The 24,655-nt window shown below is 40.9% G+C and overlaps 1 protein-coding gene across 1 annotated transcript in view; it reads left to right on the top strand.

Moving 5' to 3' along the window:
* Nucleotides 1-699: 699 nt before the first annotated feature.
* The window catches only part of ERICH3 (glutamate rich 3), a gene marked incomplete at both ends in the record, with an annotated part of 118,997 nt that continues 95,041 nt past the window's right edge, over nt 700-24,655 (top strand). The window contains 7 exon segments of the mRNA XM_079721119.1: nt 700-788; nt 1,705-1,789; nt 1,793-1,831; nt 1,833-1,865; nt 1,867-2,038; nt 2,041-2,070; nt 2,073-2,121. Of these exon segments, the coding sequence (XP_079577245.1) occupies nt 700-788; nt 1,705-1,789; nt 1,793-1,831; nt 1,833-1,865; nt 1,867-2,038; nt 2,041-2,070; nt 2,073-2,121 (497 nt within the window).

Below are 24,655 nucleotides of genomic sequence, written 5' to 3'. Positions count from 1 at the left end.
TCCCATTTATGGCTGTGCAGTGATTAGGTATCTATAAGGCTTCCTTGTTTAAACATAAGGTGCCACTTTCGCATCTCACGTCTTCCTTCTTTGACAACCTCTGCCCCTCTCCAACTGCTCTAGCCATCTGCTTCCCAAAGCAGATTTGAGTCCTCCATCTCTGGATCTAAGTTATTGAGCTAGAACCCTATTTTGTCTCCACTGAGATGGCTCTTGGTCTTTCAGGTCAGAAAACTCTGACAGTATAGAAATCTGACTTCTGCAGCAATGCACAAGAGTTATGGGAAAAGGAATTTGTGATTGTTAAAAACACAGGCTTTGGAATCAGATTTGTATTTGAATCCTGCTTTTTCCACTTAGGAGCTATTATAGACTTCAGGAAAAATAATTAGCTTCTCTGTGTCTTAGTTTTTCTTATGAAATGGAGGAGAAAACCTACCTCAGAGAGTAGAGGTGAGGATTAAATGAGATAATGAACAGTTAGTAAGTGCTCAATAAAGGGTGGAGGAGAGAATTTAGTGAGTACTCAATAAAAATGCTACCACTTTGAAGAGATTTTTTTTTCCTTCATTTATACTCCAAACATTTGTTGAACTGCTGTTTGCCTTGGAGAATACAGAAAAATAAAATAGACATATACCATGAAATAGAGAAGCTCAGGTTCAAGTAGGAAAGACAGCCATAGACCAGTAAGTGAGGATGAAACAGAGGTCTGTCCAGGCACAGTGGGGCCCCAGAGGTGGGAGTCATCAACTCACCTGGGGACGTCAGAGAAGGCAGGGTTTGAGGTAAGTGTTGAAGGATGAATAGAAGTTTGTTAGGTTGTCAGGGTGGAAGCATGTTCCCATGAGAGGAATAGTGCAAATTTTAGTCTTGCTAGAGTTTAGGGTAGCAGAGGTAGAGAAAGTGGTCACAATGAGGTTGATGAGGATGCTGGGGACAGATGATAAAGGGCATTGAATGTCGTGCAAAGGAGGCTGGACCCTAACATGCTCGGTGGGCCTTTATGATGTGTGGGAAAGCAGAATGCCATTAATGAGCTGACGTCCTTCCAATTCGTAAGTGTGGCTGAGATAGAATTGAGATCCACTGAGAGCTCAGTCACCGTGGATGTGTCCAGCCCTTCACTTACACATGAGGAACCTGAGGCCAGAGATCAAATCACCCAGTGTAGAACCTGATGAAGCAGAAACGGGACTAGGAATAGCTCATCTGAATCCAGTGCTTTAAACTTCTTCCACGCCAAGGCCCTCTCAAGTAAATCCAGGCTTCTTCTTCGTCTAAGCCCTGCATTCTCGCTACTGGATTCAAATACAAGTTCAGTTCCAGGTGCCACATGCTTCACTGAGTAACAGCATCTTTCCCACCTTCTGAATGTCAGAACTGTCAGTCCTGCCTGCTGGAGGTGGGGACCTCAGCTAGGAGCAAGGATGGGAGTTTTCCAAGGAGGAAATCCACCAATTGCAATCTCTGGCAGTTTCAGAAACAAAACTCAAAGCTTTCTTTTCCTGGAACTTGCAATCTAGGGTCTGTTTTACAGTTGGAAACCAAGGCAGCACATTGTGGCTTCTCCCTGCTCTTAATTACCTTACCCTCGGCCCATCACCTAGCTCTCCCTTCCCCAGGGCCTAGCAGGAAGCACACCTGCCTAAACAGGGTGTGTGTGTGTGTGTGTGTGTGTGTGTGTGTGTTTTCACATCTCAGGTGCCTAGGGAACCCGCGCCCCAGAGCTACAGAGCAGGGGCCTGGGTCTCCTCCCACATCTGGGCCCAGAAAAAGGGCTGGAAGCTGAGCTTCACTTCCAGCTTCCCCAGGCTCGGTTCCAGCAGCACCTCGGGCTTCTGCAGAGCCTCCGCGCCTGCCTTCCCTCCTGCCTTAGCAACAGGGAGGCTGTGGATACCGCCGGCGGGTGGGGGCCGGGGAGGCTGCGTGCAGCCCGGGCGCCCAGGGGCGGCGGCGGCCCAGCCCCAATGCCCCGCGCACGGGCGACCGCAGTGCGGAGCCACCCCGCGAGCGCGACTGTCGCGGCGCCAGCGTGCACGGGCCCCACGCACCCACCCTCCGCACCCGTCGCGGGTCCAAAAGGGATCCTGCAAAAATGAGCCATTCTCACCCCGCTGGGTAAGTGACAAACGGAGCTCTTCCACGCCGCGGCAGGTGGCGACGCAGCCAGCGGCCCCTCCGCCCCCCTCCTGCTGCGGAGGGAAGGGGCGAGAGGTGGCGAGAGGGGGCTGGGGAGAGGAGAAAAATAATACGGATTCTGGGTCGCAGCGAGGATGGCAGAAATCCCAGGCTTCGTATCTCCTCCCTCGCCTTTCCCTGATGTTCTCTCGCTTTGAAATGTTCGCTCAGGAAGGATTAAAAAATGGATGTGAAAAACGCATACATTAAGCAGGGCCGTTAGCTGGAATCAAGAGGGTCCTGTGTTGTGGAACATACGTGTTTAAATGCAATAACAGAGGTCACAGCATATGCATTCGTTTGGAGAATCAGGGCTTAGAGATAAATCCTCACTGCGGCGTCTTGCATACAAGTGAGATGTGAGTTGATATAATATTGAGGGAGGTTTCATTGTGAGGGGTACCCCTTATTTCAGGATTTTTATCTGCCCGATCTCAAAAGGATCATAGGGGGTATTTTTAAAGTATTGTGGCCAGGGGTGGTGGTGTGACGCAGGAAGGCGAGAAGGAAAAAGCTATGTGCCTGTGTGTTTACACATGAGCTCCCGTTGCTTTGGGCAGGGTGACTCCTCAGAAGACATATATTGGCAATCATTCAACCTGTTTTAGGAAGTTAACACAGTCATTTACTGGCTGTTTTAAAGAGAGGAAAAAACAAAACACAACGAACCCCCAACCGGTCTTGGTCCTTTTATTGGAAGACGGAGTATCCAATTTCCTTCTGAATTAAACAGTGTCATGCATATTAGATGGTTTTTTATTATGATACATCTAGTAAGCAGATAATATCCTAGTTGATCGTGCAACTAATTTGAAGATGCTTTCCTTTTTAATTAAATTTATTGCACATTTTCAAGAGTAGCAAATTAGCAGAGGACAACATATTTAAGATCATTTGGAGTTTGTGATGTCTGAAATATCACATTAGTCGTTGTGCTTTGGATTTACAGTCAAACTTAAAGATTTTACTTTTTAATGAATTCTCTGAGCGTTAGACATAAACTAAAATGTTTGAAAAAACTAAAGGCATATAAGGTGCCATATTGGAAGTCAGTTTCAGAACTTTTTGGAAAGTGATGTAGCTGTTCTAAACAAGCTTCTTATTTATCTCAAATAGAGTTGAGTTTAGGTACTTGAACGCTTTGATGCTGAACTCCTGTGCAGTTTTAGTTGCTGTGGGTCAGTGGGATGTAAATGGCCCTATTTTTCTGCAGCTGCTCTTTGCAGTGTGTCCACATTCAGGAAAATGAATGTGTCAGTTATGGTTGTCTTCCTATGTTTTTCAGGTTTTTGGCTAAGTTAGAATCTGATTAGACCATTTAATCATCTATTTTCAAATATGGAAAAAAAACCTGTAGCTGCTTATTAAATTGTGCATGATTAAGATTTCAGAAACTGAAGTGAAATTTTTCTGAAGCTCCATTAGTTCCAAGCACATGGAAAAAAAAAAAAGAAAAATGTGTGATCTCGGGAAATAGTGTGCTTCATGGTACTCTGCAAGAAAGACAGTAAGATGCAATAATAATCTTGCACTAAAATTGTAGGCACCATATCTCATTCATCTTTGTGCCCCCTTTGCTTATTCCTGTATAAAGAAATGCTCAACAGATGTCTATGGAATGAATGATATCATCTGACAGTGTGTCCAGTCTAGAGGTGGACGCATTCACAAAAGAAAACCATATTAGGGCTAAATGTTTATCAAGTGCTTACCATGTGCCAGGCTCTAGTCTACTGGGTAAGAAGAAATACCTCATTAATCTTCCCATTCACTCCACGAGGCAGATGCTAGTCACCCTTATTTTCACAGATAAGGAAACAGAGGACTGAGAAGTTTCCAAGGATTTCACCGTAGGAAGGGTCAGAGTTGGAATAAAACGCCAAGGAGTCCAGTTGCAGAGCCTGTGTGATTAACCATTACACTAGCTGCCTCTCATGGTCAACAGCTGAGATGTAGGGGAGCCCTAAATACATGGAAATTCTTACCCAGATCAGACCAACCTCTGACAGGTGATAGCTGTACATAGCTATCTAGTATTTTGATGTATAATTAGAAAATAATTTTGTGATGGTGTCTACAGGTATATATTTTTTTGTTTTCAGTTCATCAAGAATAAATGAAAACAATAAATATAACAACTTTAAATGCCATAAAATTCACCCAAAAACAAAGTTATTCAAATTGCTAAAGTTTTCCCTCAATATAAGTAGTCATTATTTTTCTTGCCTGCTACTATTTGGAAATAATAAAAGTTTCAGTAGCAAATAAAAGGTTTTCATTAAAGCTGAGAAAGCTTTTCCATCATTACTGAAGCAGTTTGTATTTATTACATTTTAAGAATAAAGTGGCAATAAAGTGTAGTTGTACAACAAAACAGAAATTTTAAATTTCTAAAATTCCACCAATCAATAAGGGATGCCCTGATGCTTTCTTTTGGTGCTTCCTTTGAGTTCCACTGCTTCCTTAATTACAGCAGGAAACACGACATAAAAATTGCAAAGGCCCTGTGCTGACTTCATCCCAATAGAGTTTGGAGTAAATAAAAATGGTCTTAAAAACTTCTGCCAAAGATTATAATAGAGACTTTGATTCTGAGCTGCATTGTAATTTGGAGGAAGTCAACTATAAAATACTATTTCTGGCACTGCCATCTCTAATGAAACTGTTTTAGAGTGGAAAATTTCAATTGATAGTCCCTTTAGTCTGTTCTGTCTCATCCTGAGTTGCTATTTGTTTGTGTGGGTGTTTGTGGGTGGTGCACTAGTCCTAGAGGTGGAATGGGGATTTTTATACCTCTCAGTCATGCATGAGGATAAAATGATATGGCTCTTCTGACTCCTTCAAAGGATCCTCACTGAATCCATGTGCACTGTGCTCCCTGTGTGAAAGATGTGCTTGGCTCTGAGTAGAGATAGTCACACTCACCTGTAAATTTGCTTTGAGGAACTGGAAGAATGGGAAGCATTATAGTTTACAACAAAACAAAAATGCAGAAGATGCTGTATGTTTGGAAAGATTGTTCCAAGGTTTAGAAGCTTTTTTTTTTTTGGTTTAGACTTTTTAATTTATATCTTTTTAATGTAAAGAAGTGTTTCTGTAGTAACAGCATATACTGAAGTGTGGTATAGAAAGAATGAACACATCCTTAGCACTCCCTGATCACTCAGTCCTATTTCATCAAAGGCAGAGTACAAAGTGCTATAGGTAAAATTGTCAATTTTTAGGTAGTGGATGTGTATATATAAAAGTGACAAAGATTGTAAACCCACTATGTCATTTACATATGGAGTGTCCATTGCACTTTGTCTCTGCCTTTTTTTTCAATCCAACATGGTATTATTTATTATTTTTTAAAATTTGAGATATAATTAACATATTAGTTGCAGGTGTACAATGTAATGATTTGATATTTGTATATATTGCAAAATGATCACCACAAATACCAAATGATCTCACTTATATGTGGAATCTAAAACAACAACAGCAATAACAGCAACAAAATGAACTCATAGATATAGAGAACAGATTGCTGGTGGCTAGGGGTAGGGGATGGGGGGTAGAAAAATGAGTGAAGGTGGTTAAAAGGTACAGACTTCCAGTTATAAAGTAAATAAGTCTTGTGGATGTAATGTACATCATGGTGACAATAGTTAATAATACTGTGTTTTAAATTTGAAAGTGGCTAAGGGAATAGATCTTAAAAGTTCTCATCACACACACACAATTTGTAACTATGTATGGTGTTGGATGTTAATGAGACTTATTATGGTATCTCTGCCTTCCTAGCAAACAGTGTAGTACTTTATATGACAGTAGTAGGAGTCTAGTCTCTTTGTTGCTCACCACTCCTACCACCAAAATTATCTGTGACACAGAATTTCAGATTTGAAGTAATTAAACATTTCAATTCAAATTGGGTAGTTTCTATTTACTCTCCTATTAAATATTAACAATTTGACTTCAAGGAGTAAACTGTTTCTGATTAAACGAGGTGAATTGAACATGCTGATTTGTCTTGATTTCCTCTCTGATAATTTTGTTATAGAGTCTGTTCTTTTTCTTATAGAAGGGATGTCTTCTCTTATCCCTTGGCTTGACAAACCTGTTCACATAACTAGATGGGAATGGAAAGGGATTTGTTGTTTGTTATACAACATCACTCAATTCTTTGAAGCTTTCAGAGTTATATGCCAAAAATCACATAGTGATCTGTCACCAAAATTTTTTTTTCACTGATTTTTCAAATTACAGCTCAATTAGGTCCTCCTTTAGTTGTGTTGGAAGCAAAGGCTTGGAAACTACTTGCAATCATATTTATTGACAAGTCAAGAAAACCATTTATTGTATCAACATCTACATAATACTTCAAATTGTCCCTTTGTCTCAGATGTTTTTCTAAGTTAAGTACACCCTAAGAAGACACCATATGGTGAGAGGTGTGCCTTTCTTTTGTGAAAGTAGAAAGATGATTATAAAACAGAAAGGAGGGAGGTGGATCAACATGGCTTGAAAGTGCATTTTTAGGCAGACCAGTTTTAGGAGAGTACAGAGGAAACTTGAGTGTCTAGAAATTGATTCCCTTCAAACAGTCCTTGCCTGGGTTCCCCTAGGAAAGTCTCTGGGTATCCCAGGGGAGTACATATCCCAGTTTATAAACTTCTGATTTAGCACACAGGGTGCTGTCAAATGCAGGATGCTGTAGCAGTCCATACTTCCTTTCTCCCAGTCTACTGAAGAAAGGAATCTCTAGCTGTAAGAAGTAGAGACTTCCCCAGCTTATTTTGATTATTAATAGCTATGAAAAGTTTTTCAGGGAGACAAGAAAATAAAACATTTCTGACTCAATTTTCAATTCTAAAGTCAACCTCAAATAGTCTTGACCTGGGGTGTTTATGTATTTTCAAGACTTTTAGTTTCCAGAAATATCATTTTCAATGAAAACTTCAGATTCTGGAATATAGTACTTAAATAACCTTTTAAACTTTAGTTGCTAATTTTGGTACAGACCAAGAGAAGTAGCATGCAGACTGAATTTTTGGATCTTTCCCTCCAATGGCTTACTCAGTTCCCCACACAAATAGTTGAAAATATTGTATGCTTTAGAATGATTCCATAAATGTCCATCAGTTTAAAATAAACTGTCAAATTAGGTGGGGGTAAAATTTGTGAAAAAGAAAAAAAAATAGGATTCCACATCCATACTGATTTGCAAGTGTCTTTCATCAACTTTTTCTAAACTTGAAATCCCAAATAATCTATTATGAATATGATTTATGTTTTTAAAAAACATGAGGAAAGAGGAGAATCAGTTGAGTAATTCAGAGTGAAACCCTTGACACTACGAAAAAGGACATACATTTATACTTTCAATTAAAATAAACGATTTAAGGTAAATGTATTTATCTATACTTATCTCATTAATTTAATTTTTTGTTTAAGTGATCAATTATTGGTCCTGATGTTACCGACCAGGGTTCTTGGTCTCCTGAATCAATAGAAATTGGTCAGAGGCCAGACAAGAAATTCAGACAAGGCTTTACTGGGGTCCCTGCTGCAGGAAGCGGGAGTGAGAACAAACAACAGATTCCCGTGCTTGCTCGCTCCCTGAGGGGGGGCTGGCGAGCTTGTTCCTTATATGGGGTGAGGGTAGGGGTGTGTCCAGAGGTCAGGTCAGAGCAGGTGGCTTAGGCGTTTTGCCCACCCCTTAGGTGGTGTTGTGTGCAGGGAGCGTGTGCAGTACCCTGCTTTTGCTCTGGGCTCTTCAAAAGTGGCAGCTGGGATTTTGGTCTCTTTGTATCTTTTGTCCAGAATTTGCCCCAACTGCACATGCATGCAGTTATTTTTAGTCCCATATAGTTTCTTTGTATTTTGTTGCTAGAGGAAAGGTGTGTCCAGGTGCAAGCATTGCAGCACCGCAGCAAAGGGCCCCAGCTGCCAGCCTGTCTCATTCCCCCCTGAGAGACTCTACACCCTTATTCTTAAGGGGTAAGGGGCCGAAGCTGTCTTTTTCTGAAACTTCTTCTTGCTGGACAGGGGCCATAGACCCTAGCCTACCTTAGAGGTGTAGAAGTCCCTTGCTGACTGTTCCAAGGACCTGTAGGGACCTGGGCCACCCTCTGCTGGAATGGGTTGAATCCCTTGAGCCATCATGAGCCTTACTTCCAACTGTTGGAGCCTAGAAGACACAAACTCAAAAGGTTAAATAAACAAGGGCTAGAAAGGGGAAGAACAACAATAGCCATTAAAGAGCCTAAAAGGAAAGGAACCATGTTAACTCTGGGAGGGTTTTTATTTTTTTAAATTTTTATTTTTTTGCGGTACGCAGGCCTCTCACTGTTGTGGCCTCTCTGGTTGCAGAGCACAGGCTCTGGACGCGCAGGCTCAGCGGCCATGTCTCACAGGCCCAGCTGCTCCGCGGCATGTGGGATCTTCCCAGACCGGGGCACGAACCCGTGTCCCTTGCATCGGCAGGCGGACTCTCAACCACTGCGCCACCAGGGAAGCCTGGGTTTTTATTTTTTAACTGTTGACCAGACAGTGGAGGCGATATTGCCCCAGACAAAATTGTGAAACCACTGTGCCTGGGCGTATATTTCCTTCATATTAATTTTTACCTGTTCTGTTGCATTGATCCAAGTGCAGCAGGAAGTATTAGTTATCACACAAACTCTACCTTGTTCTACCAGAAGGTAATCAAGGGCCAGACAATTGTCAAGAGCCACATCAGCTAAGGAAACAAGAGAGGTCCCAAGTCCCGTTAAGGCTTCAAATAGGAGCCAACTCACTACATCCATCATTTTACTTACCTGTTGATGGTGCCTGGCTTTTGAATAGGTATTTCAGATCTTTCACTGGTGTATTGTTCATCTGTTTTGACCTGTGGGGTTTCTGGAGGTAAAAGCTTTAGTCTGGACAAACGTACCCAACTGGATACCCCTTGCAGTTTGACAACAGCGGGGGTGGTTAAAGTTACTTTATAGGGGCCCTTCCATTTTGGCAATCGTTGGTCTTCGGGGGACCCCTCTTTCCAGGTTTTAAGAAGAACTTGGTCCTTGGGGTTTATTTGTAAAGGAACTGATCCTTCCTCTGTATTTTTAGTGGGAGCTGTCAGTGCCTTGTTGGCATAGTCCTGGATTGCCTTCTGAACTTGTCCTACATTAATAATATATCTCAGGGCCTGGTTCACTTCCTCATCCAGTAGAATGTCAGTAGTACGAAAAGCCCTCCCATAGGTCATTTCAAATGGGCTAAGCCTCAGACCACTTCTGGGGGCTACACAGACCCTGAGGAGTACAATAGGAAGAAGTTGGTCCAGGGTTCATGAGTGTCTTGGCAGAGCTTTGCTAGGTTTTCTTTAAAGTATGGTTCATTTTCTCTACCTTGCCTGAAGACTGGGGGTGCCAGGAGGTGTGTAGCTTGTAGTCTATCCCTAGGGCCATTGTGAACCCCTGTGTGATTTTGGCTATAAAAGAGGGCCTGTTATCACTCTGGAGGGACTTTGGAAGTCCAAACCAAGGATTTATTTCTTTTAAAAGGGACTAACAGACTTCCATAGGCTTTTCAGATTGGGTGGGGAAGGCTTCAACCCATCCTGTGAAAGTATCAACAAACACCAGAAGATATTTATATCTTGATCGTGGGGGCATTTGGGTGACATCTAACTGCCAGTCTTCCCCTGATATGTCCCTCGGCACTGAATTGGCCTGAGTAATGAAGTGGGGATTGGAAGGGTCTGTAGGTTATTACGGGCACATAAATCACAGGCAAGCATTACTTGTTTTTCTGTTCTTTTAAGCTCTGTCCCTGAAAAAGCCTTTTGCATCAAGTCCCATAGTGCATCCCTTCCATAGTGGGAGGAATCATGTAAGCTCTTAGTGAGTTTCCATTTTTGGGCCTCAGGGATTAGAACCTTATCCTCCTTTTTATACCAGCCTGTGCTTCCCTTCTCATAGCCCCATTTCCCAGCATTTTCTTGTTCCTGTGGGGAATACTGGGGAAGGCTAGGGAGTTCAGGGGGGCCAATCACTAGAGCCATAACTTGTTCAGGTTCCTGCAGTTGAGCTGCCTGTTTTGCAATTTGATCAGCTTTGCTGTTCCCTTGGGTCACAAAAGATCCATCCCTCTGATGGCCCCTACAGTGGGTTACTGCTACCTGGGTTGGGAGCTGCACTGCTTCTAAAAAAGCCAGAATCAAATCTTTATGTTTTATGGAGGAATTTCTAGCAGTTAACATTCCTCTTTCTTTCCAAATGGCAGCATGAGCATGTAGCATGCGGAACCCATATTTAGAGTCAGTGAAAATATTTAATTTCTTATCCTTCCCTAATTGCAAAGCTCTCATTAATGCACTTAGTTCAGCCTTCTGGGCTGATGGCTGGAGTGACAGGGCCTTGGCTTCTGTGACTTCGTCTAGACTAACTATGGCACACTCCGCCTTTCGGGTTCCCATTTCTCTAAAATTGCTCCCATCAGTAAACCTTTCAACCTCGGGGCTGTCAGGAGGCCCATCTAGAAGATCAGACCTGCTGGAGTAAGTTTGTTCTCTGGTCTCTATACACTGATGCAATAAGTCTCCACCCTTGGCCACTGGAAGCAGAATTGCTGGGTTCAGCATTTGGCACACCTTTAAGGTAATGTCAGGGTGTCCATTAGGAGGGCCTGATATCTTGTTAACCTTCCCCCCATCAACCAGTGATGTCCTTTGACCTCCAGCACAGATTGTACCTGATGAGGGGTTAACAAATCTAAGTGTTGTCCCAGGTGAGCTTGGAAGCCTCATTAACCAACAGGGCTGTGGCTGCCACTGCCCGCAGGCAGCTTGGCCATCCCAGGGCCACTGAATCCAGTTGTTTTGAAAAGTAAGCCACTGGTCTCTGATCCAGTCCCAGCTTTTGGGTCAGGACTCCTAGAGCTATCCCTGCCCTCTCGTGAACTTACGGGGTAAAGGGCTTGTCCAAACTTGGAAGCCCCAGTTCTGGTGCTCTACTCAACTCAGTCTTTAGAGTCTAAAAGCCCCACTGGTGGTCCCTATTCCATCAAAGGGGTTCCCTTTCTTCTCCCTTTAGAGCCTCATATAGGGGTTTTGCTATTAGGCCATAACTTAGAATCCAGGTACGAGAGAACCCAGCCCTCCTGAGAAAGCCTCAGAGTTGCCTCGGTCACCCAGCTCAGAAAGACTACCGGGTTTTCATCTTTTTCCTGTGTAACCTCTCAGACCTTATCATAATTTACAGGCTTCACCATACACCTTCTCATTTCTTCTGATAGACAAGTAATATAATGTCTCATCCTAGCCTGGCCTACACAGTCGTCGTAGTGCCTGCGTGGGTCATATTCTGGGATTGCATCCCCACCCACCTGATAAATTTGGTGGAATGGATTGGTGGCCAGTAGGCCATCTGCGTGTTCCCTGGCCTTTCTCAGTATATGCTCCTTTTCATCTGGGGTGCAACAGTGGGCCAGAATAACCATGATGTATTTGGGAAGTCTGTCAAAAATTTTAAAAGTTTTAAAACACCCGGTTAGATAGGATCATAGGTTGCTGTGAAACAATACTTATTCCTTGAGCTAAGGTGGGGAAAAAAAAATCAAAATTAAATATAGATCACTTCAAGGCATAGGAACGTGCACAATCTGTTATTAAAAGCAGCATTCCAGGAAAACTTTGTTCTCTTATGAGAGAAACCAAATCCAGTCTTCCATCAACCTACTCTTTTTTTTTTTTTTTTTTTTTTTTTTGCGGTACGCAGGCCTCTCACTGTTGTGGCCTCTCTGGTTGAGGAGCACAAGTTCCGGACGCGCAGGCTCAGCGGCCATGGCTCACGGGCCCAGCCGCTCCACGGCATGTGGGATCTTCCCGGACTGGGACACGAACCCGTGTCCCCTGCATCGGCAGGCGGACTCTCAACCGCTGTGCCACCAGGGAAGCCCATCATCAACCTACTCTTAATAAAATTCATTTTCCTAATTAAACTTAACCTAGCCTTAGAAAGTCCTGACCACCTACGAAATTCTTTAACCAATGTTCCTTTTTCTCAAACCTTCTGCAACCTCATGTAGCCATATTATATCCCGTATTCTTTTCCCATTCACAAATAGCCAGCTCTAGGAAAAAATCACCATTTTTCCTTTAACAAAATATATTTCCATTCCTCATACCTTCTTTTCTGAAAACACACATCCTACTTTCCTTAAGCAACCATGAACTGTCTTTTACATTAGCATTCTGTAAATTGGTAGAAAAACATCTCAAGGTGGCACCAAACAGCTTAATTTCTCTCTCATGAGAAGATAAAAGTAGGTAAATTTAGACCTGTTTAGCAATTAATGTTCCAATATTTTCTCTTATTTGAAATGGTCTGAATATTCAATGAATTCTTATAATTTAACTTAATTTAGTTTCAAATTACCAAAATTTGGAGAGACTGTTTTAGATGGATGTTTCCAAAACATAATTATTCCTATAGAGTTTACCAAAAAGTTCTTATCCCAGTTACATTTACTTAAAAATTTAATCATATCAGTTTATTTTCCTGGTTGACAGATTTTATAACAGAAACAATATGCACTTATTGACTTCCAATAACCTTAGGTACAATGAAAGTATTATCCTTAATGTTGATGGCTCTAAAGGCAGGTCTGCATTAACTAAACCCACAAGCTAAAGCCAGACAAACCAATTTCTACAGAACCAGAGATCTCACAGTTTTCCCACTTGAATTTAAAATAGCCCCTTTTTTTCTTTCAGGGTGGAGGACTATAGATGAATCAGGTAGTTCTTGGGAGCCCAGGCAGAATAGTTACGTGGCAAAGGGAGAGGAGAGAGATCCAAGCCCCTCCCCTTTCCTTTTTGTTCTTTAAAATCCCGCTAAGTAACCCCAGGCTGGTGTCTCAGGTCATGTGGGCTGTGTTTGTATTTCAAAGCTTGAGTGCTCCACCGTGCCCACAATGTCGGCAGATACTTGCAGGAGCATTTGGACAGACAAGACTCCATAAAACAAAGATACCAATGACAAAACTTAAAGACACAAACAAGAAGTTTTTAGGTTGAAGGGGATGGGAGTGCAGGTATGAGGACCAAGGGAGAGGTAAAGGAGGAGAGGTGATCAAGCCTGGAAGCCAGCGAGCTGTACTTCGTCTGTGGGACTGCAACCTTCAGGTGGGACTCTCACCCACACGTACACCAGTGTATAGATATCTGCCACCTCAGCCCATTTTCAGCAGGACTTCTCTTGGTGGCAGGAAAATAAAGGTGAGAATATTGGGATGATCAGACTTCCAGCCTCTACAAGTTATGAGTTTTGAACCTCTATCACTCCCATAAATCTCTGGTCAGGGAGAGCCCGCTGGACCACGGTCTGCATAGTGTGAGGTGAGCCTCTCCCACCTCTGCTTGTCACCTGTCAAGGTGAGCCATTGCCAGGTGAAGGGAGCATGGTCTCACAAGCTGAGAGGAGTGATGCTTTTGCTGTCTGATGTCTCAGAGGATAGGACAGAAGAGAGGACAGAGAGAGGAGAGGACAGAGAGAGAAGTAGAGAGATTTCAGGAAAGGGAAAGGGACAAAGGGGAAAGGACAAGTGGTGAGAGAAAAAGGACAAAGGGGAGGGGGAAAGCATTGCCTGAATGAGGGTACTGAGGCCTCCAGGGGCCAGGAAGGCAGGCTTACCAAATGTGGTGACGCTGAAGCAAGAGGTTCAGGTGGCCACTTGTCACCCACAGGGAAGCTGCATTTGGCGGTCCCAGAGGTGCCCAGATCCTCTTCTGGGAAGGGAGCAATAGTCCCTTCATGGTTGCCACAAAGTATTGGGTTGGCCGAAAAGTTTGTTCGGGTTTTTCCCATAAGATGTTATGGAAAAGCCCGAACGAACATTTTAGCCAACCCAATATGTTACTGACCAGGGTTCTTGGACTCCTGAATCAATAAAAATTGGTAAGAGGCCAGACAAGAAATTCAGACAAGGCTTTACTGGGGCCCCTGCTGCAGGAGGCGGGAGTGAGAACAAACAACAGATTCCCATGCTTGCTCGCTCCCTGAGGGGGGGCTGGCGAACTTGTTCCTTATATGGGGTGAGGGTAGGGGTGTGCCCAGAGGTCAAGCCAGAGCGGGTGGCTTAGGTGTTTTGCCCACCCCTTAGGTGGTATTGTGTGCAGGGAGCGTGTGCAGTACCCTGCTTTTGCTCAGGGCTCTTTAAAAGTGGCAGTTGGGTTTTTGGGTCTCTTTGTATCTTTTGTCCAGAATTTGCCCCAACTGCGCATGCATGCAGTTATTTTTAGTCCCATATAGTTTCTTTGTATTTTATTGCTCAAGGAGAGGTGTGTCCAGGTGCAAACATTGCAGCACTGCAGCAAAGGGTCTCAGGTCTCAACCTGTCTCACTGACTGCATTGAATAAGACTTGGTTAGTGTCCTCAAAAGCAAATTATTTGAGTGTATGGACACTGCACTTTGATTTTCCCTTAGTTCCTTGCTTTCACCTAGCTCCATTGTTCTCAAACTTAAGCATACAAAGAATTACTGAATAGTGTGGTATACACAAAACCATGACTATAGTACTTTATTAGTTAAATTTTTAAGGGTAATTTTTACCATATAGTACATTTGTGTCTTGTGCTGACTAAAAAAGTCAACCCAAATGTAAGATCCAAATCGTTGCTTTTATAGTGAGCCACAAGAAACATACTTTAAAAGTGAAGGCCATTTCAAAGTGTAGATATATGGATCTGGATTTTTTAATAATTACTCATTGTCTGGCGGGTCTCCTCTCACTCATTCTTCTTATCTCCTATCCCTTTTGTATGGTTAACTCTTTTTTTTGGTCTATGGGCAGATTACTGTGAGGTGCAGTTTTTTCTTCTGCCCCGTGCTCTGGGTACTCTCTTTATAGAGTTTCATTATTCTCTTCTCATCCATCCCAACTACCTGCATGGATGTGGCAGGATCCAGAAGGTATATGTTCCCTCTTTGGATGGATCATCAGTTGTCCTTTTATGTTTGTCAGCACATAATTCAGAATCAAAGTGCAGCAGCTTGTACCCAGGAAATATATTCTTTGTTACTTTTGTCTAAATCCATGTTACATACTTAAATTGATCACCTTTCTGATTATACCTGTGTTTTGGACTGAACTGTGTCTCTTCCCTCCCCTGCAAATTCATATGTTGAAGTCCTAACACCCAGAGCTCAGATATGACTCTATTTGGAAGTAGGGTCTTTAAAGAGTTAATTAAGGTTAAATGAGGTCAGTGGAGTGGGCCCTAATCTAACATGACTTGTGTCCCTATAAGAAGAGGAGATTAGGATACAGACATGTACATACAGAGAGAAGACTATGAGAAGGTATAGAGAGAAAATGGCCAACTGTACGCCTAAGACAGAGGCTGGAGCAAATCCTTCCCTCACAGTCCTCAAAAGAAACCAACCCTGTTGACAACATGATGTTGGACTTCCAGCCTCCGGAACTGTGAGACAATACATTTCTGTTTAAGCCATCCAGTCTTCAATACTTGTTATGGCAGTCCTAGCACACTAATACAACCTCTTTGCAACTCCTGATGCTTTTTTTTCCCCACTTGGTCCTGCTAAAGCTGAAGATGGTTTTTATGAGAAATGTAGGGTCACTGAGAATAAATGATTTAACAATATGAGGGTCATAGGGAGTGGAGATTGGAAGCCAGAGGTTCAAAAATGTAGATAAAAATAAAAGCAAATGGAAAAAGTGATTAAAGGACTAGTGAGGAGAAATAATTACGGCAGTCAATGATCTCTACTGGTAAGTATTGAGCTTTTCTTTTGTTAAGTCTGATTAGTAATCAAATTACTTCCCACCTCTCCATCTGACACTACTTGGGGTAGAAAACTGAACCTTTTTAGCTGGTGATCCATTTTTCCGTGACTGTTATTATTTTCTTATAGTAATAACTTTTATAAGTTAATGAAAATTCTTAGGGCAAAATATTGAAACAAAGGAAGACACAGCAGGGAACTAAACAGACAATATAAATTGCACATAGTAGTTATTAAACAACATTAAAAACTAAGGATTTTAGGGGCTTCCCTGGTGGCGCAGGTGGTTGAGAGTCCGCCTGCCGATGCAGGGGACATGGGTTCTTGCCCAGGTCTGGGAAGATCCCACATGCCACAGAGCGGCTGGGCCCGTGAGCCATGGCCACTGAGCCTGTGCGTCCGGAGCCTGTGCTCCACAACGGGAGAGGCCACAGCAGTGAGAGGCCCACGTACCGTAAAAAAAAAAAAAAAAAAAAAAATTTTTAATTTTAAATTGAATTGAATCATAATGTTTTATAGTAGCAGTTAATATGGCATTCTCTATATGCCATGGATTATAATATTTCATATTTGTGAATATTATGTGGCTCTTACTTTAAGAAGTTGTCTCTCTTCATAGCTTGCTCCAATATATTTATAATAATATTGTTTCTGTTGCTTAGATTCAAGTAAAACTAATCTGCTATAAATTAGATTAATAGAAGGGATCTCAAATATCTGGGTACTAGTGACACAAGAGATTTTTAATTTTCCTCCTTGTACTTATCTGTTTTTTGAAAATTTTTTACTTGGAGCAGAAAAATTCAAAGAGGAATGTATGTAAAAACTGCTTGAAATCCTACCATCCATAAATAATCCGAGTTAGCATTTTGGTCATTTTCTTTCTTCTCCATTTTCCTGTGCATTATTCCTATTTTTAAAGTGATTATTCCTATTTTAACAAAGCTCCACTGTTTTAAAAAGCTGTTTCTAAGACACTACTGTTTTAAAGTTAACCAACAAGTACCATGTGGGCCCTTCCCTCATAGCGTTCCAGTTGTCTTCATATTTCCCTTATAAACTGCAAACTCTTTGAGGGTGCAGACCACACCTCTCTACCTTTTCCATGTATCCCCAGGACTTAGCTCAGTAATTGCTGACATATGTCACCTATTTTAGTGATCATTTATGGTAAGTCCCAAGGGTATGTTTGCTCATCGATTCAATTAATATTTACTGGGTGCCTACTAAATGCTAGTCGGCAAGTTACCATATTCAGCACATATGCTGTTCCAGAAATTCATTTGAGTTCTGGAAAAGGCCTGAATAGTGAGTTTTAAAAAAAGATTTAAAAGTCACTAACCTTCATTGAGTTTTGCCATCCTCGGGCAGCAGGGTGATTAGTAGGTATCAGTCAGGAATATGTTTAATGACAAGTAACAGAAAACCAAATGAATAGTGGCTTAAACCATAACAACACATTATTTATTTCCCAAGTAGTCTGGAGGTATGCAGTTCTATTTTTTTCGTAGTATAAGCATCCTTATCTCTATAATTTTTGGGGTCTTTTCCTCATGGTACCAAGATGACTACCCTAGATCCATGCACAGTAGCTTTATAAAGCCATCCCAAACAGAAAGGAAGAAGATGGATGCAAAAAAGGACATTTTTTAAAAAAATCTGGGAGGAGAACATTTCCAGAACTTTCCAGTAGACTTTCTTTTATATCTTGTTGCTCAGAACTGCATCAATGAACATGCCTAGTTACAAGAGAGGGAGTGGGAAAGAATAGATTTGACTTTCCTAACTTCTGTGGGCGATAGGCAAGGGAGAAGGGTTTGGGAATGGCTTCTGGTAGCCAGTCAGCAGTGTCCAGCACAGAGCTTTAGTGATGAGCTGTCTGGCTCTGGATGTGGATAGTCTGAGTTCAGATTTGCTACCTAGCTGCTGTGTGACCCTACATAAATTCTGTATCATCTCTCTGATTCTTGCTTTTTTCATCCTGGTGGAACATATGTCTGCTTTGTAGGTTGTTGTGAGGATTGAATGAAATACTTTAAAGCATTTAGTACAAGGCCTGGCACATAGTAAGTGTTAATGTGCTAACTTAGTGCCTGGTAGCTTAGATGCAACATACATGAGTATGCCCAGCTTTCTGTAGGAGAACTGCCATACCCAAGTCCTGAGCTAGATGTAGAGTTGGATTAATTGGACAAGGCATCCTAGAGAGATTAAATTTTGGGGGGTGAGTTTTGAAAGAGGGGAGAAACATCTGGACACATTTAAGGAAAGTACAAAGTACTCTCTAAAAACATAGTATTATAATTACAATCATCACTGCCAGGGCAATAGTAGCCAGTTGTGACTTTGAATAAGTGAGAGAAGACAACAACATTGCTTGTTTATTTAACTGACAAGCTCTTGGGAGCAGGCAAGGCATTTTTTTTTTGCTATAAAACCAAGCAAAAACTGGCCTGGCCTGAGAAGTCGATACCTCAAATTTGGTTTTGTCTCTAACTTCCACTTACTTTCTCTTGCTCATTTTTTGGAACCTCAGATACAATACCAAGTGTGCACACTAGGATTTTCTTTTTTAACTGAAAGATCTTTGCCTTCAATTCTAAGTCAGAAATTAATTTCAGATTTATTTCTGTTCATCTCCTAAACCTTTTCAAAAGTGAGTTTGAGTATTTCTTCTCCTTGAAATTGGAATCTCTGTCTTGAACTGCCAGAAAATGACTCTTTCACCACAATTCACAGGCATTTACATAAGGTTATAACTGTTAAATTCTTTCTTACAAAGTCTCCTTTCCCCTCAGTCAAACTTGAGGCGGAGAGCTTTGACCTTGGCTGGAATCTTCCAGAATTGGATGTACGCTTAGGGAGTGGGTGAGGCTGATCTCAGGCTACAGTCTGTGGAGAGGGGTTTGAGGTTCCAGTCCTTAGTGAGGTTGTTGACTCAGGGGAGGGAAAAAGTCTAAAGTTTCAGGGCCAAATGCAAGAGCATGGAGCAGGAAGCAGATCCCAAAATCCTATGACAGGAACCAGGGGGCTCAAGAAGGAAGCTGGGAGATGGGGCCCAAGGAAATTAGGAAAGTGTAGTGGGGAGTGTGTGCAGAAGGCTAGAGCATTGCAAAGGAGATACGAGCAAGGGATTGAATTATCTGCAGGGTTGGAACTGTCTGAAAATTGTCCTTATTTTTTTTGTGTTCTTCTAAGTGAAAAGGAATGATATTCCAAAAGGAAACTCAATGTTTCATTTAAAAAATATGAGATAAGCATGCTACAGTAGAGAGAGGAATAATTTTGGAGTCAGAAAGACATAGGTTTGAATCTCAGTTATGCCTTATGTGAACTCAAGAAGTGAATTTCTCTGTGTCTCACTTTTCTCATTCAAAAATGGGGCAAATAAATACCTCCTTTGCAGGACTGTTGACACATATTTGAGACTCTGTGAATGGCAGCTGATGTGTATTTACTTTGATCTTTGTGCAAAGCATATGCCGCTTAAGCCTTTTTTTTGTCTGTTTTTCTTTCTCTAGTTTGTTTTCCAGCCTGTTGAGATATAATTGACAAATAACGCCATGTAAGTTTAAGGTGTACAATAGTGATGATTTTAGATATGCATATATTATGAAGTGATTACTATAATAAGATTAGTTAACACATCCTTAAGATTTAATTCTCAAAGTACATCAACCAAAAGTACATAAATATACAGCTCAAAATAAGCAGAGATAGCCTAAACTAATTGGAAGGGAAAACAAGGAATGTATTTCCAGGCCATAAATCACTTTCTTGTTCAATTAAACTAATTTATTTTAAATAGTAACCTGTTCTTAAATTCATGAATTTTTACAGTGAAAATGAGCACTGATCCACCTATTCATAACCCCGAAAATGAGGCTTCCCCTTTAAAGAAACCATGATCTGGACAACTGAGAATTTTTATAAAAATGGAAACTCTAACCCAGAGCATTTTTACTTCTCCAGAATACTTACTTTTCTTATCTAATTCAAGAATTCAGGACAAACTCAGGAAACTGCATCATTACTTTGACATTGACAAATGCTAGAAGGACTGGTGAAATATTATGAGTACATTTTTTTAATGATTGATCATTTAAAATTTAGTCAACCTCTTTAACCTTTGACCAGATGTCCTTACTGTTTTAAACCTTACTACTGCACATAAGAATTATATTTTAGAGGAATGAAAAGATTTTTAAAGGGGTTGATTATATTACCCTTTCCCACCCAACATGTGTGGTAGCTTTATTGGTGTTGCCCTCATTAGTGGCTGTTTGTTTTTGTTTTATTTTAAGTGTGCTCTTTGCATCTATCCAAGATTATAAGTATCAATAGTGATCAGATTTCTAAGCCAAGACAACCCACTAAAGCCTATTTGACATATAATACGTAACTGACTTAATTGAAGATTTAATAATACTATAGAACTCAACTCTCTTTGGTTGTGATAATTCTATGGTAAATAATTAACAAGTGGGAATTTGTGCTCTGTCTCTCTGGAACATTTTGTATATGAACTTCCCCCTTCTTAGCATGAGTCTGGATAGCACCTCTGCCCCTGTCATCACCCATTTACATTTTACTCCCTCCCTCAACACTTGACTTGTCATTCAAGACCCAGTGCAGATTTCAGTTCTTCTGGGATACCCATCCTGTGTGGGCATAGTTCACTTGTTTGTGAAATGGGATTAAAAATCTGATGTATAGAGTGTTTTGAAGATTAAATGAGTTCATGCATGCTGGGCGTGATAAACCGTTATGATTGTAGCACATCAGACTATCCTGCCGTTACAAGCATATCCCATTTTATTGTGCTTCACTTTATTGAGCTTCAAGGATATTGTGGTTTTTTTACAAATTGAAGGTTTGTGGCAACCCTCCTTGGAGCAGTTTATTGGCACCATTTTTTCCAACAGCATTTGTTCACTTCATGTCTCTGTATCACACTTTGGTAACTCTTGCAATATTTCAAACTTTTTCGTTATTGTATTTGTTATCATGATCTGTGATCAGTGAACTCTGATGTTACCACTGTAACTGTTTTGGGGCTCCATGAACCAGCCCTTTAAGATGGCAAGCCTAATTGATAAATGTTGTGTGTGTTCTGACTGCTCTACTGACCAGATGGTCCCCTATCTCTCTCCCTCTCCTTGGACCTCCCTATTCCCTGAGACACAACAATATTGAAATTAGGCCAATTAATAATCCTACAATGACCTCTAAGTGTTCAAGCGAAAGAAGAGTCATACATCTCTCCCTTTAAATCAAAAGCTAGAAATGATTAAGCTTAGTGAGAAGGGTAAGTCAAAAGCCCAAGGTGGGCTGAAAGCTAAGCCTCTTGTGCCAAACAGTCAGCCAAGTTGTGAATGCAAAGGACAAGTTCTTGAAGGAAATGAAAATTGTTACTCCAGTGGACACATGTATGATAAGAAAGTGAAACAGGCTTATTGCTGATATGGAGAAAGTTTCAGTGATCTGGATAGAAGATCAAGCCAGCCACGACATTCCCTTAAGCCAAAACCTAATCCAGAGCAAGGCCCTAAGTCTTTTCAATTTTATGAAAGCTGAGAGAGGTGAGGAAGCTGCAGAGTTTGGTTCACGAGGTATAAGATGTCATCTTCATAACATAAAAGTGCAAGGTGAAGCAGCAAGTGCTGTTGTAGAAGTTGCAGCAAGTTAACCAGAAGATCTAGCTAAGATAATTCATGAAGGTGTTGCTCTTTTTTTTTTTTTTTTTTTGCTTTACCATTGCTTTAATGCATTTTAAAAGTTATCTACATTAATTGGGAACAAAGAAAAAAAATAGACATTTCTTCATTTTTCATAAATGACTACTCTCCATATTTGATAAAAATTTCAAAGCATTATTTTAACTTCCCACAAATATTATACATACATTTTTTTTCTGAAATAATAAGGTCAGCAAATTAAGTACTTGACACTAATATAACCACATACAACTGCTATTCTACTAACTTCCAGGAACAAAACAAAACCAGAAAACTTTAGCTACACTAAACAAAAGATTTTCAATGAAGACAAAACAGCCTTATGTTGGGAGAAGATACCATCTAGGACTTTCATAGCTAGAGAGGAGAAGTCAATGCCTGGCTTCAAAGCTTCAAAGGACAGGCTGACTCTCCTGTTAGGAGCTAATGCAGCTGGTGACTTTAAGCTGAAGCCAATGCTCATTTACCATTCAGAGAATCCTAGGGCCCTTAAGAATTATGTGAAATCTACTCTGCCTCTGTTCTGTCAATGGAACAACAAAGCCTGGATGACAGCACATCTGTTTACAACATGGTTTGCTAAATATGTTAAGCCCACTGTTGAGACCTCCTGCTTAGAAAAAAAGATTCCTTTCAAAATACGACTGCTCATTGACAATGCACCTGGTTACCCAAGAGCTCTGATGGAGATGTATGATGAGATTAATGTTGTTTTCATGCCTGCTAGCACAATATCCTTTCTGCAGCCCATGGATCAAGGAGTTTTGATTTTCAAGTCTATTATTTAAGAAATATATTTAAGAAATAAGACTCTTATTATTTGATAGGATTCACTATTCTAGATGTCATTAAGAACATTTGTGATTCATGGGAAGAGTCAAAATATTGACATTAACAGAAGTTTGGAAGAAGTTGATTCCAACCCTCATGGATGACTTTGAGGGGTTCAAGACTTCAGTGGAGGAATGAACTGCAGATGTGGTGAAAATAGCAAGAGAACTAGAATTAGAAGTGGTGCCTGAAGATGTGACTGAATTGCTGAACTCTCATGGTAAAATTTTAATGGTTGAGGAGTTGTAACTTATGGATGAGCAAAGAAAGTGGTTTCTTGAGACTGAATCTACTCCTGGTGAAGGTGTTGTGGAGATTGTTGACAGGAAAGGATTTAGAATATTACATAAACTTCATTGATAAAGCAGTGACAAGGTTTGAGGGGACTGACTCCAATTCTGAAAGAAGTTCTCTGGTAAAATGCTATCAAACAGCATTACATGCTGCAGAGAAATTGTTCATGAAAGAAAGAGTCAATTGGCGTAAACATCATTGTTGTCTTATTTTAAGAAACTGCCACAGCCATCAACCTTCAGCACCCACCACCTTGCAGTCAACATCAACATCAACGTCCACATCAAGGCAAGACCCTCCACTAACAAAAAGATTACTCACTGAAGGCTCAGATTGTGGTTAACATATTTTTTTAGCAATAAAGTATTTTTTTAATGAAAGTATTACTTTTTTAATATAATGCTATTGCACACTTAATAGACTACAATTATGTTGTAAAAATAACTTCTTTATGCACCAGGAAAGCAAAAAATTCACGTAACTCACTTTATTATGATATTTGCTTTATTACCATAGTCACCTTATTGTGATGATCTGGAACCAAACCCACAATATCTCTGAGGTATGCCTGTATTTCCTCTTGGTTTTAAATAATTTGAGGGCAGGGACTTTGTAACCTTACAAAAGCCCAGGGCCTGTTACCTAATAAGCACTCTGTATTTGTTGCATAAAATAATTGTATGAAACTCCTTCATGTCTGGCAGCTGTCATGCTGACCACCCTCCTCTCAGTTTTATCCTCTGGCCTTTGAAACACAGTGGAATCCTCCATGTTTCATATGGGGGTTCTGGAAGTGTGTGTGTGTGTGTGTGTGTGTGTGCGTGCACAGGAGTATAGGGTAAAGACTGGGACCATGGTGCTTTCTCACCCCTGGGCCTTTGCATATATTCCCTTTTCCTAGAACAGTCAAGTTCCCTCACCCCCTCTTCACATGACCTGGCATTTATTAGGTTTCCTTCTACTGGCTCAGACTTCATTTCATTTCTGGTTTTTTGAATTGTCCCCCTACTCTCAAGTTTTGATGTACGCCCCCTGTGATCACAAAGCATGGTGTGTTTACCCCTTTCTGAGCACAGGCAAATGTCTATATGGTTCATTTAAGGATAAAACTTTGCTAAACACTACAGTAGTGAATGATGCCATGCACTGCACTAGGTGCTTTACTGGCTTTGTCTTATTTAATCTTTAATAGAAACTCTATTATTTCCCCCCTTTTACAGATGAAGAAACTGAGGATAATAGTGATTAAACAACTTGTTGAAACTTATAGAGTAAAAGTAGCAATAGAACACTTAAACTGGATCTTTCTGTTTCCAGAGGGTAGGGTGAGTGGACAACCCACTGGTAACATGGTCTCAAAAATGATTAGAAACAGCAGGACATTTTTAAAAGAATCAGCCCTCTTGTGAAACTAACTTAAACTTTGGTGGACATAAGCAGCAGAGTGTGATAGAAATTCTTTAGTACAATTTTAATTTTTCCCCTCATGTGATATATCAAAAGTACATTTAGAAAACACAGCACTTTTTTGCCAAGTGCACAGCTTCTTGTGGACCTACCCATAGGTGTTTGTTGATTATTCCCTGACAGGTCAGCCCCATACCTAGAGCTGTCTACCATGATTATCACTGACCCAGCAGAAGGGCTGAATATTAAATACGAGCATAAAACTAGCTTTGGAAAATATGGGCATCCAGAAGCACATAGAATCAAAGTTCAATATTCTTTTAGTGAATTTGAATTTTGTTTAGAAGTAATTCGAATGAGAGTTACCATAGAAATTATCAGATTAGATTATGAGAAGGGAAAAAAGAGGCTTCCCAAAGGT

This window comes from Hyperoodon ampullatus (genome assembly GCF_949752795.1).
Source record: "Hyperoodon ampullatus genome assembly, chromosome: 2".
Classification (NCBI taxonomy): Eukaryota; Metazoa; Chordata; class Mammalia; order Artiodactyla; family Ziphiidae; genus Hyperoodon; species Hyperoodon ampullatus.
Note: the sequence above shows the minus strand (reverse complement) of the source record. Positions and strands in the feature narration are given on the sequence as shown.